Source organism: Amphiprion ocellaris, chromosome 7, assembly GCF_022539595.1.
Source record: "Amphiprion ocellaris isolate individual 3 ecotype Okinawa chromosome 7, ASM2253959v1, whole genome shotgun sequence".
NCBI classification, from domain to species: Eukaryota; Metazoa; Chordata; class Actinopteri; family Pomacentridae; genus Amphiprion; species Amphiprion ocellaris.
In genome coordinates, this window is record NC_072772.1 from 16323931 (window position 1) to 16337124 (window position 13194).

Sequence of the window (13194 nt, forward strand, 5' to 3'; positions counted from 1 at the left end):
TTTGATGTACTTTCTTCTGAGGCTTTCTTTAATCACACTGAGTAGTTCCTTTATCCTAATTGGGGAAGAGAATTCAGACCTACTACAGTCACAATGTTTCCCTTTTGATGTTTGGATGCTTTGAAACTGTGCTTAGACCAGAAGTCCGGGGAGATAGAAAAGATGTAGGCAGCCGTTTAGTGCTGACTTCAGATAAGTGTGATCAGAGTGATTAGAGGCCTGGATGTATTGTTTGATGCACAGTCTTTGGTAGCTTTAATCACACTGAGTAGTTACTTTAGCCCATAGCTACTACAGGTTTTCCCCCTTATGCTGTTCTTTACTGAACAATTCCCATATACTTTGGAAATTAGTATTCGACCACTGTGAAAGATTTGTCAAAAATGAGCCCATGACATAATTAGAACATGCTCTGTCATCAAGGGTTTAGCTGTAACTTGTTCACAATATCGTTTTTCTTTAGGCACCAAGATGACTATTATCTATTGATTTTAGATATAGAACGTATGCACAAACTAATGGCAACCATATTTTATTTTCCCATGTCTTTTAGAAGATTCTGTTATTATTTAACCACTATGACAAACTTCTAACAAAATGATCAATGGCCTGTTGTGTCCATTTCCTAAAGAAAACAGCTAACAATCATTTCTAAAGTTGTAGGAATACATTTTTATCTTTTACTAGACCTTAATCCACCCCACATTCCTGTTTCCCCCCCAAAATTACATGCACATCATTGAGAAAGAGTCCTTCAAGAGGAAACACTCTTTTCATGCACAGAACTCTGCAGCCTGTTTGTGTTATGCATGTTCTCTGTTTCTTGCTGCCACGGATGTGATTTGAACCCAGAGAAGAAATCACCTGAGTGAGATTCACTGTGGGCTATTTCTGTTGCACTAACATGGCACTGATATTTACATTACAAATTATGAAAATGACTCAGAATGTAGGGCCTAATATAGCATCAAAGAGGCTGATGAATTCTATCATTATGGCATCAAAAGCAAGTGTTTCACAGCAGAAACATACAGCCTTATGATTTGTTATAGTATATGAGATTTTTTTTTTATTATTTCTTTATTTTTATACATACCATGGGTTTATTGCAGTATGGAATATGGGCGCTATAAATAGTAGACTATGCTCAGATATTCTCGTCTCTGTTGTTCTTTGGACGCACCGCAGGAGGGCATGAATGTCTCTCTCTCTTTCTCTCTTTCTCTCGTCTGGCGTCAGCGGTCTCCCAGCAACAGCCGGGCTCGAGCTCATCCCAATCATTCGCTCCTGAACACCGTCAAGCCGCGCAGACGCACTGAGGCTGCAGAAGGTCAAGTGGACTGGTGCCTACAAAATAAAAGCCCTTTGAGTCCAGGTGTGGCTCATAGGTTTATCCAGCCACTTTAGGAAAATGGCATGACCTTAAGCAGGCAGAGGACAATGAAAGTGTTTGCAGAGCTAGGAAGATCGTACTGAATATGCTTGTGTAACTTGGACAGCGATGCACAGGTAAGGGGAGATTTTATTCCTGTTATTCAGAAATAAGTTTTTGGTTTTAAATGACTCCTTTTTTAACACACACACACACACACACACACACACACACACACACACACACACACACAATAAACACCTCACCTTTGAATAAAATTAGAAACAGTGAAAAATACAGTTCTTGATAAGCAAACCCAATGCGTCTGTAATGTCAGATTTAGCTTACCTTCTTAGGAGTTATCAAATTGAAATGTTCCCACACAGAGGAAATCCTCCTCTTCCTAGCTGGCTCCATCCTATCTTCTATTCTTCTCTCCTCACTCTCGTAAATCTCCAAACTATCTCTCTCTCTCTCGAAACTCTCCAAACTATATCCAAACTATATAAACACTATCTAAACTCTAGTAGTCAAACTATCAAAACTCTATCCAAACTCTCAACTGACAGCAACTCTCTAGCGAAAACCCACATTTTGACGTGAGCCTCAGGGGTTTATATTGCTGTCAAACCTCGCGGCAAAATCTGAACCACTTTCCGAAGCAGTCACCGTGGTTCAGCCAGGCAGCGAGGCTTCGGACGTCATCATTTCTGGCTCCTCCCCTAAATGAAGCAAGCCTTGATACGCGCTTTGTGGAAACGCCCCCTCGACACGCTTCGAAGCCCCGGTACATCTCGTAACATCACGAGTTAAAGGTTCCATCTTTGCATTTTTTCTCTCTCAGTGCATTTTTGCAACTCTTTTGACCCCCACTGATGAATTATTTGGTTGTATGTTAACACCTGCAATATTACACAACGAAAGCATTGGTGGTTCAGTGGTAGAATTCTCGCCTGCCACGCGGGAGGCCCGGGTTCGATTCCCGGCCAATGCATTCGATTCACTTTTGTAAATTTTCCCGCTGCGGGATCAAAAAAGTATCTATCTATCTATCTATCTATGTAGCATCCATCAGCAAGTAATTTGACAGATGTCATTCACTATCTGGCGCAGCTAAAAGCCAATATTATGCACACCTGAACATGAGGAATGCCTCACTTTAAGCCACACCCCTTTCTCAGTCAAGTAATCGGGTCACCTGGAAGTGATTCCCTTCAGTTAGTACTGACACCGAATGTCGTTCGGAGTTGGAAAAATTAGCTTAAATCTCATATTGACCAAGCCACAGATGTGTCACATTATAATGTGTACACAGCCCTGTCTTCACTTTCATTAGGCTTGTTTTCTTTTAATGACTTCTTAAATACAGCCAAGTTTGGGAAGCAAAAAGGAACTGTAAGGTAGAGGAAGGAAGTGCTTTAATCGTAACTTGCCTGGTAACTTCTTGCCACTTCGGTTTCTTCCATCCCATCGATGCAACGTGCATCTACTGCATGTGCATTGCCTAGACCGCTTTCCTAGGTTTCTTTTATTTTGAAAGCTATCAGTCGGAGGCGGTGTTGTCTCCTGTGCTGTCTGACTTGTTTTCAGGTCCGCTCAGCTGCAGCAGTACAGACGAGAAACCATGGAGCGCAACAAGACGCGTTGGAGAGACTCACCAAGCGGACGGGAAAAGTGCCAGTTTCAGATCTGTTTATAAGTCACTTTCAGCGACAGTATGCAGATTTCGGAGAACCTGCAGGTGGACATTGAGTTTTTTTTTTTCCAAGCGTGCGTAAATTGAGTTGAGAGGTCTGGGAAGGAGAATAATATTGGAGAGACCAGCAGCTACCAAAGAACGGAGTTGTAAAAAAAACAAAAAACAAAAAGGAAAGCGCCCGAAGGGGAGACGAGCGCCTGGTGGATAGAAATGATTTTTGTGTTATTTTTTCACACACATCTGGACAGTTTTTGGAAAATGTGGTTGCTGTGCGCTGCGTAAAATCTCCGACTTCTTTGCATTTCTGATGCCACGACAAGGAACAGTTACTTTTCTTTAAGGAAACTGAGAAACTGAGCAGAGCTGAGATTTCTGTGAAGAAGGAGGCACTGAGGTTGAAGTGAGAGCCAGTCACTGAACAGTTAGGAACCATGGTGAAGTTTCACAACTCAGACCTATGGATAGCCTGGATGGTCATTTTCTGCATGGAGGGTGAGTTATATGACGCTTAAAAGCTTGTGTCCCCAACTACATGCACTACACTGCTATAATAATAATAATAATAATAATAATAATAATAATAATAATAATAATAATAATAATGGGAAGTTGAGAAAAACTCAAACGGCTTACAGCTTTAGTATCACGTGGACAAATGGTTTTTTACAATACGTCTGCATCAGTAATGCAAAAACAGATGTATCTGGAATTAAATTGTGCCACCGGCTCAACCTCTCCAAGAGCGCGTGCCACAGCCATTTGATCCCACTCTTCCTTAATACTGTATGTTTGGATGAGACTGAAAAATCCCCCACATGTCCACATAAAACAACAACAACAACAACAACTAAAGAACAGATTTAGGTTGACTTTCCCCTCCTTACTAGTCGCCATGTCGTCTCTCCCCAAAGCACTTTTGATTGTGCACATCTTATCCATAATGCGCACTGCTGCGCCTGATGCCGCTTTTGTGCGTTGCAAAACCGGAGGGCTGAAAAACAAAATAACAAAAACCGTTCTTCTTTTAAAACCAAAGCCCTGCCAGTGATATATGACAACGCGGTACAGTATTCTGGTGGGAGTGCCGGTGTTTTGAAATAGAAACGGAGCAGACGGTGGGAGGGTTGCGCCGGTAATCCGTCCGATTAACGTGAAGTGTGGTGACCAGGCAGCACAGGAGAGCAGGCAAGCCCAAAGGAAAATCAGTAAATTTCTATAATTCGAGTCTGGGAATTATACTTTGTGCATGTGGAAACGGCACGACTGGTGACCTTAGATTGCTCCTGAGTCCAGTGGTGTTACTCCTGCTGCAATCTAACAGTTTTCTAATTGACAGTGTGTGCAAGTTTAGTGAGTCTGTCATACTTTGTGTAGGCTTTAGAATGTGATAAATCTGAAATAATATGAAAAAGCTTTAGTTCAGGCAAAGCATTTTGGGAATATAATACAAAAAACATTCATAACTCATCAGTAGCTGAGTCCAAATTGTTTTCCAAACGTATTCCTGCAAGCGTGATGCAGGATAGAGATGGTTAAAATACTTCACTGAAACTGCAGCTGTAAGTTTAGATAAAATAATCCACAGCTTTTCTTTCACATAATGTTCAACTGTTTATTAGAAAAGTGGCGGAGCAGAGCAGAGTGGAGAAATGGTTGAATGTCGACCAAGTCCCCTCAGAGCCTCCTGTCAGGACACAAAGAGCTTTTCCACTGAACCATGCAAACACACACCCACACACACACCCACACACACACACACACACACACACACACACACACACACACACACACACACACACACACACACACACACACACACACACACACACACACACACACACACACACACACACACTGGCCTGACGTGACAATTTGGACAGAACAATTGTGTGAGATTGAATTTAGTCCTCATTGCCCAGGTGTTTCACTCTGCTGCTTGCTTATTTAGCCGCACACCTCTGCAGTGAGTGGTTGTGTGGTGTCTTGTCAGCTTTACTCAGGGTTACACGCATACATGCACACGCACACACACGCACACACACAGAGAACAAGATCTGATTTACTCCAAGTCTGTCTGTTTATCTGATGAAATGGTTCAGGATGATAACAGTGGATTGTGGTCACTCCTTATCTTTTTTTCTCCCCCCATAGTGATCACATGTCTATCCAAGACAGATGAGTGTAGCTTTGCACTGAGTGAAGGTTTCAGTCCACATGACTTTAGGACCAGTGTGAGTTCAGCAGCTCGATTATCAAACCGACTTGTTCAGGGAAGAAGCTGCATTCGCTGGACAGTATTTCTTCTTCGCTCCTTGTCTTGGTGGGGAGCTGCCAGTGTTACTATAAATAAATTCTGATGCAGCAAAGTCAGTATCGATTGTGGTTGCTTGTTTTGGCTGTGTCTACTGACCTCCACTTTTTGCATGTCAGACATTAGATTGATCAGATCAGTTTAGATCAATGTTAGTCAATTGTTTTGAGTTATTACACAGTGAGATATGACATGTTTGGCTTTTACCTCACATGTTCAGTCCTGATTTCCAGGATTTCCATCACATAAAAAACAAAAAACAACAGATTTCTGGCAGCTGTGAAGAGAAGTGAAAAGAGGAAAGTTTCCAAAACTAGAAAACTGTCAGCGACAGACGGAGGTAAAATTCATAAGTGACTTGGACAGGCGTCAGTCACGGCCTAGTTTGTGGCAGGACCCTTCGTACTTTCAGCATTAGTTAGAGGACATGTCATGGCCCTTTCAGCCATCAACGGTCCCCAGCTACACATGAATATTGTATCCTCTCTTCTCAGTTAGCAACGGGCATCTCGCAGTTACACTGAAGAAAAGTTGTGTTATTCGGATCTGTAGCACTGAAAGCATTTGACCAAAGTTTCCAAAAGTTACCAAAATAAAGAATACGGGCTCTATGCTAATAAACCAATTGGTTCGGCTGTTATCATGACAAATACTGCCGGCAATACCAGCACAGAGCTTCTCTGTTCATGATGCCCTGATTTAATGATCCACCCAGAACAACCCTGAAGGGTGTGGCAGAGGCCGATCTAGGGGGTTCAATCAATTCAGCAAATTTAATCCAAGCGGAGGTGGTGGCTCTGAACTTTTCAACCGCTTTTGTTTGTTTTGGATGTTTGCATAAGACATCTTCTAGAATATTTTACATTTGCATACGCAGAAACGTTCGGATTAGCCTCCAGGCTTCAATCCCGCTGTTTGGAATAAAGAGTCCAGGGTGAACAAAAAGCATTTGAGCGTAAAAAAAAATAAAAAGGACAACATGGAGTGTTTCTTGAGCTCATTGACATTCAGGGCATTCGTGCCTGCATCAAAGCTGAACTTAGACCAATTCTCTTCTGCACTTTCTCTGTGAGCTTGTTAACCTTTGAGGCTCTGCTTAAAGTCCTGGTGTGAAATTAAACATCAAGCCTGTTTTTATGTTGTTTACATTGTTGTGTGTGTTCTGGTTGCTGGCTTATTTCTTTAGTCAGTCAGTCTGACTCTAAAATATGACTGACACGTCTTAGTTGCACTGGGTTCACATTAGAAGATAGAATGGTTTTGTTTTCTCAGGCCACAAGAAATTCAGTTGGCATTGACATTGAACTATATAATACATTTACCCATTATATCTGCATCTGTTTTCAGAAACGACCCTATAACACAAACAGCAGGTCCAATAAATAATAATAAAAAAACATGAATAGCTTATCTATGAACCCATTTTTACTGGGATGTTTCTGTTCTCTTGAAATCTGCCTTGTTTTATTGAGTTAAATTTGCTCAAAGACAATGAGAGTGAACAGAGTGACAGGAGAAAAACACATTAAAGAGGTGGCACGGCTCAGCAGACCATTTAATACGCTCTGTTTTTGTATCCACAGGTGATCTTGCACAGATTTTTTTTTGGTAATGCCATGCAACTAGCGCCTAACTTAAAACACGCCTCTCCTCCTGCTAATGGGTATGATAAAAAAAAAAAAAAAAATCTAAAATCCCGTCTGTGTCAGTTTCATCTGATAAGTAGTGTTTTTTTCCCCTCCCTCCTCTTTCCGCCTGCTGCTAAAAAGGAGCAGCTGGAACAAGAGTGTTGGACAGATGGAACTTTCCACCTCGATTATTTTTCTCACTAAAAATAGCCTCTCAAAAAATTAAAAGACCTCTGGGACCGCTTGCAAAGTGCATGTGCGTGTGTGCATGCGTTTGAGCGACAGAGGCGCAGGGAACTTCAGACGACGTGGTCCTCAGATGATGGCAGCAGCGGCCATCCTGGGAGTGTAAATGAATAAATGATGGGCAGATATTTGGAGGAGAGAGCTCAGCGTTTGCCCGGTCCCATGGTCTCTTAAGCACACATTAAACTAGGCCCCAAAGAGTCCACAGGCTGCTCTGCAACACGGCAGTTGGCCAAGCATCTGGGGCAAACATCTGATGTGGTCAGTCCACAGAAGTTTGGAGGTTTGGATGTTTGGGGGCTTTGAGGTTTTGGGTTTGGTTGTACCTTTAATCAGAGTGGCAAATGAGGGAAAACATGAGTAAATCATGAGCGCGCAGGGAGCAGGGTGACGATGCTGTTGATGCAGCAGCGGAATCGGTTGTGGTTTTTTTTAACTGCATTTGGGTTAGATGACGAATGAGGGTGTTGGGGAAATGGGGTGTCACTTATCAAAACAGCGGCTCATTTGGAGGCAGTCCGTGCACTTGTCAGACTTGCTTTCAAGTCGGGTTTGTCATTTAAAACGTGTAATGTGGCAAACACTTTGGTTTCCGGTGTACGATCGTTCACTTCAGACGAGCTGCTTTGTTACTGCTACATCACTCTAGCAGAGGACATCGTGTGACGGAGGCTTGTGTTTTATGACATGTAAGACATTTCATGAGTGAACCAAAGCTGTGCTGCATTAATATGAGCAGTAACCGGTTTTATCTCTCTGTACTTCAACCACAAGATCGATGCTCTGAGCAGCAAGATAATTTCTCTGTGGATTAAGCGTGATAATTGCACTATTGTTAGCGCTGATGTTAAGTTAAGAATCTGCCAAAGTAAGCTCCACTTTAAAGGGTGGAAATGAATCACTGCAGTTCTGCAATATTGCTTTGTATGTTTGCTTACAGGTGCAGAAGGATGATGTCATTCAAAAAGGTGAAGAAAAAAAACCCATGACTAGATCACAAAGCATAATGGAATCTACACGCTTTAAGGGTATATAACAGTATCTTGGTATTTAACATACTGTGATGGGTTGTAGCATTCAGATGGGAGTATCCTCTAGCTTGATTTTCCTTTCGAGTGTGTATGTGTGTGTGTGTGTGTGTGTGTGTGTGTGTGTGTGTGTGTGTGTGTGTGTGGGATGAGCCCTGGGCCTATACATATTTAAAGCGGATGTCTTCTTCATGTCGTGGCACCCTGAAGATCCTCTCCTTGAAATGAGCAGTTTTGCTATGCTGGCTCTTGAGCTTTGACAGGGCCTTTGCTGACAGGACTTACACATCACATCAGTACCTCAGGAGATGTTGAGTACGTGCAGACACAACATTAAGGTGACCGCTTTCACTTCTACAAAACTCTGCAGGTTTGAGAAGTGACGCACGGTGAGCTGAGCCTCTACAGTCAAAACATCTGTCATTTTAAACAGTTGTAAGCTTAGTTCTTATTTATGGTCAGTGATTGTTCCAGTAGTTCTGAATTAGCAAAGAAAGAGCAAAAAAAAAAAGACTCTCTTCAATCCCATAAATATGAACAAAGTCATGCATGTAAGTCGGCGCTCTAAGCTGCACTCATAAACCGGGGCTTTCCACAGACTGTGATCTAAGAGAATAAGTACTGTTTCTTTGAACTCCACGCCCTTTCATGTGCCATATTATCACTAAAATAGCCTTCAATTTATCTAACTATATTTATTTTTTATTGAAATCACAACCAAGTAGTAGTTGTCATGTGAAAATGCTGCACTTACTGCAACTGAACAATGATCTTTTCTTCCTCTGTTTATCCCCATAAAGCTGGTAAAAATAATGCTGCTCTCTTTGTAAAACGTTTGCTCAAACTTTCATGGCCGCAATCAATGTTAATTGACGTATAATTCACTTCCCTGTGTGGGTGATATATCGCAGCTTTCAGTCAGTGACTGCCAAAGAGTCGTTAAGTTGATCTCTGGTATTGCCAAGAATAGTTGCCGTGTTTATCATTGTAAGCCTTTATGGGCTCAGATCAATGGCGAAAGCAAATGCTCCCGTGCACACATTATTCCCACAAGTGTGCGTTAACAGGCGGGGTGTTTGGTATTTGTTGCTCCGGCCCTCTTATTCCCCTGGCAAATAAATTACAGTCGATCCCAAAGGATCAAGGTTTCCCTTGGACTGTAATGACCTCATCAGTTTGATCCACCAATCACAAATCTCCAGGTTCCAGACAGTCAGATTGTCTCTTAGGTTCATTAGGCAGATGCCCGCTCTGCAGTGAGCTCACTTTTGTCTGCTCAGCTGTTTATTCTTTGTTCTGTACAGAGTAAATTTGCAACTTGGTAAGTTCCCCCTATTCTAAATGAATTGACAAAGAGTATATTTAAACAGCAGCTTTACTGTGCACAGCTAAATTATCCAAAGCACAGAAGGCACTAGTGGCTGTTGTTTGTAATTATACCCTTGAATGACTTAATTTCCTCCCTAGAATTGGTAATTAGTTCCTTCAAATAACTAAAAAGAGCCCTGTAATTTCTTAACTTGTCCTGCCACTAATTATGATTTCTTCTTACCGTGATGCAATCTTGACAGTACACTTAAAAAAACCCCCACAGAAATCATGTCAAGAGAAACACAAGGAGGCAAATGCTGCAACATGTCTCAGTCCAAGATCAAAATAAACTGTTGTAGGTTAGATAACAGTGGCAGTATTCGCTAAATTAAAAGAATGAGTCGTAACATAATAAGGTAAAAGTTCAAGCAGAGAACTGAACTTGCTCCTGTTGCAGCTTTTTGGGGTTTACTGTCACTGGCATCATCTGTTCAGCGACCATCTGACCGATAACATCCAGTCACATCCATCCAGGTGTTTCAGATGATCTTTACAACCTGTCAGCTCTCACTGCTGCTTCCACCTACAGACTACGATCACTGGGACTTCACTACCATGTCTCCACCACCCATTCATTACTTTGCAGGACCAGGTTCCGACATATTTAGACTTTATTTTTGTACATTAGGGAGGAACTGATGAAACATTGTCCATCTTTAGTCACTGAAACTTTGGCTTGCTGACGTCTGGGCTCATATATGTTGAGTGTTGGGTAAATTTGCAGTGACTCGGTAGTGATTTCCCTCAAAGACCAAATCTTGTTCCACCAGCTCTAATTGTATAACTGTTTATAACTGTTCTAATTGTATAACTGTCTAACTATTTGCCAGTGTTGGTCAGTTATTTGATATGAGAGTCTCAGACTGAAATAAAACAAGAAGTGCACATTGAACGCACATATTTTAGTAGTAGTCTGAGAAAATGTATTTTTTTTATAGCACAAATTACTCATTTTAGAAGACTTTTATCTACTTGATACCAATCAGATTTAGATATATAGAGTATGGATAAGATCAGGAAATGTGATGGTGTGGCCAAGGTGTTACATTTCCCACCTGAGGCTGTTTCAAAGCACTAGTGATTAGTGCAGTGTACAACAACCAGAAACCACACTACTCCTCTGAGGGAAGCAGGCAGTCTATTCCCAGTGATGGACAGATACGTGGAAATGTTATAGTAGTGGGTGCTGCATCCACAGTAGGCCCTAGAGCAAGGATGCAGATTCAGCTGTGGGTGGTTTTAGGTCAGAGCTGCCTGGCACGAGTGTGTCCTGAAGCAAGGACTATTTATAAGTATATTCAACTGTACTCCCTGGTGTACAGTGGCCTTGCATCACTAATTTGAAATTGATTGTTAATTGATCCACACAATGACTAAATGACCTTACAGCACTTGATGAACCCAGAGGCTGAACTGGCTGGTGTCACAGTGAGGGATAATGCAGATCCTGTGACCTGCTTTGAGAGCATGGTGATCCAGTCTTGACCAGATAATTGTGCGGTCTCCGAAAATAAACGGATAATTTCATATGCTAGATGAATATAATTTGGTAAATTGCATACCGTTGCACTTGATGGACTCTTCTGTAATGGCTGCCTCTAATGTTAGGTGCTTGGCTGAGAGCACCCACCGAAAATTACTTCTCTTCTTTGAGTTTTTAAAAGCCTTTGAGGGTCAAAGATCTCGGACATGCAACAATTTCTAAAAGGATGGAAAACTAGCCAGCATTTGCAAGCTTCCTGCTGCTGTCTGTACAGTCTTTCCTTTGTGTTTAAAGAAATTCCCTTAACCATGTCTTTATCCCCCTGACAGCGGCATTTCAGTGAAATCCTTTGCTGCTTTATCTTTTAAGATGAATTAATCCCGCTTCTTCTTGAATGATGTGGTCAGGGTGAGCATGAACTGAACTTGAAACCCTGTGCTTGTTGTCCTGACACTCAAAGATGTTATGCTGCTAATGGAGTGAAAATGCAGAATACTGCATAGAGAGTAGAGCGAAACAAAGTGAAAAGGGGACAGATTCTACTGCATTAAATATGCCCAGGGCTTTTCACCACCATAGGTAATTCATAAACTGACTTTTGGGCTATAACAGTGCTGTTTTATTTCTGTGTTTCTCTAATTCAGTTTCTCTACTCTCACAATGAGAGAATTCTTCAGAATTCTGATATTGATATATTGGTGGAAATTGAAAAGGAAAAATGATAGGGGTCATTGTTTGTTACCTATCCAGCAATGTATCTCACAAACTAGTTAGCAGTATACTTGGAAGATACCACTTGACTCTGCACCACTGTCTCCTCAGTTGTGTCCTCAGTTCATACTCTGCTACATGTGCTGCAGACTGTGCTTAGAATATTGTAAACAGTGGAGTCAGAATTGCTCTGCTAGACAAACTATGCAATGGCACTGTGTCTACATTTCTCCAAGCATTTTGTTAGTGTTATGTTCTGTAAAAAAAAAAAAGTTTAAAATTGGCACATATAGAACAACATACACTAATGTTCAAAAATTTGGGGTCACCTAGACAATTTCATGCTAACCATGAAAACTCACACTTTTATTCATGTGCTAACATAATTGCACAAGGGTTTTCTAATCATCAGTTATCCTTTCAACACCATTAGCTAACACAATGTAGCATTAGAACACAGGAGTGATGGTTGCTGGAAATGTTCCTTTGTACCCCTATGTAGATATTCCATTAAAAATCAACCATTTCAAGCTAGAATAGTCATTTACCACATTAACAATGTCTAGACTGGATTTCTGATTCATTTAATGTTATCTTCATTGAAAAAAAATGCTTTTTTTCAGAAATAAGGGCATTTCTAAGTGACCCCAAACTTTTGAACGATAGTGTATATCCTTACATTGAAATATGTTTCTAACATATCAGTTGGGGTCTACAAACAGAACAACCATAGAGGTTGTCCAAACTCATTTGGAATTTAACAAAAAAAAGGAAGGTGAATGTTAAAATAGTTCCAGTGTGTAAACTATGATTCATGCTTAGAACAGACAAAAATCACTAGTTTGTACTCTGACCTCTTGGTTCAACTCCCCCTGTAGACATTGGTCAGTAGCTGCATTTATAAAGTGCTTTTATCCAAAGCGCTTGACAGTGACCATCAGGAACAGTTTGGGTTTCATTGTCATTTGGACAGAGAGAGCTTTGGGTCAAACCAGTAACCCCTTCTTTAGTGGAAATGCTTCACCTCCTGAGCCACAGCCGCTGCATTGTGGAAGCAGTAAGTGCTGTCTGATTGCAGCCACTGATACATCAGTGAAGTCCAGCTGTTTAATACAGTCTTTTTCCCCTGAATATCAGCATCTGATTGTGACAGATTGAGCTGATTTTCTTACTCCTGAAGAAGGTTTTCTTTTGGTCGTTGGTCACCATGTTTTGACTTGGTTGCAGTGTTAGTATGTTTCAGGATCTCAGAAAAGTGGCGTCAAAGCCAAGACACTAAGTCTTGAGTGGTAATAAACCTAACAATTTCAAGTTATATACAAAATTACAATAAATCCAAATGTAA

The 13194-nt window shown here is 41.2% G+C and overlaps 1 protein-coding gene and 1 non-coding gene across 3 annotated transcripts in view; both read left to right on the forward strand.

Moving 5' to 3' along the window:
• Positions 1 to 2295: 2295 nt before the first annotated feature.
• trnag-gcc (transfer RNA glycine (anticodon GCC)) lies at positions 2296 to 2366 on the forward strand. The gene has a single exon. It is a non-coding gene; the product is annotated as a tRNA-Gly (tRNA).
• Positions 2367 to 2955: 589 nt separating this feature from the next.
• The window catches only part of igsf11 (immunoglobulin superfamily member 11), a 109721-nt gene continuing 99482 nt past the window's right edge, over positions 2956 to 13194 (forward strand). Inside the window, exon 1 of one of the 2 annotated variants that reach the window (XM_055011965.1) lies at positions 2956 to 3563. In XM_055011965.1, coding sequence (XP_054867940.1) covers positions 3503 to 3563 — 61 coding nt within the window. In that variant the 5' untranslated portion in view covers positions 2956 to 3502. The remainder of the gene's footprint in view (positions 3564 to 13194) is intronic. The other variant, XM_055011964.1, reaches the window with a different exon arrangement.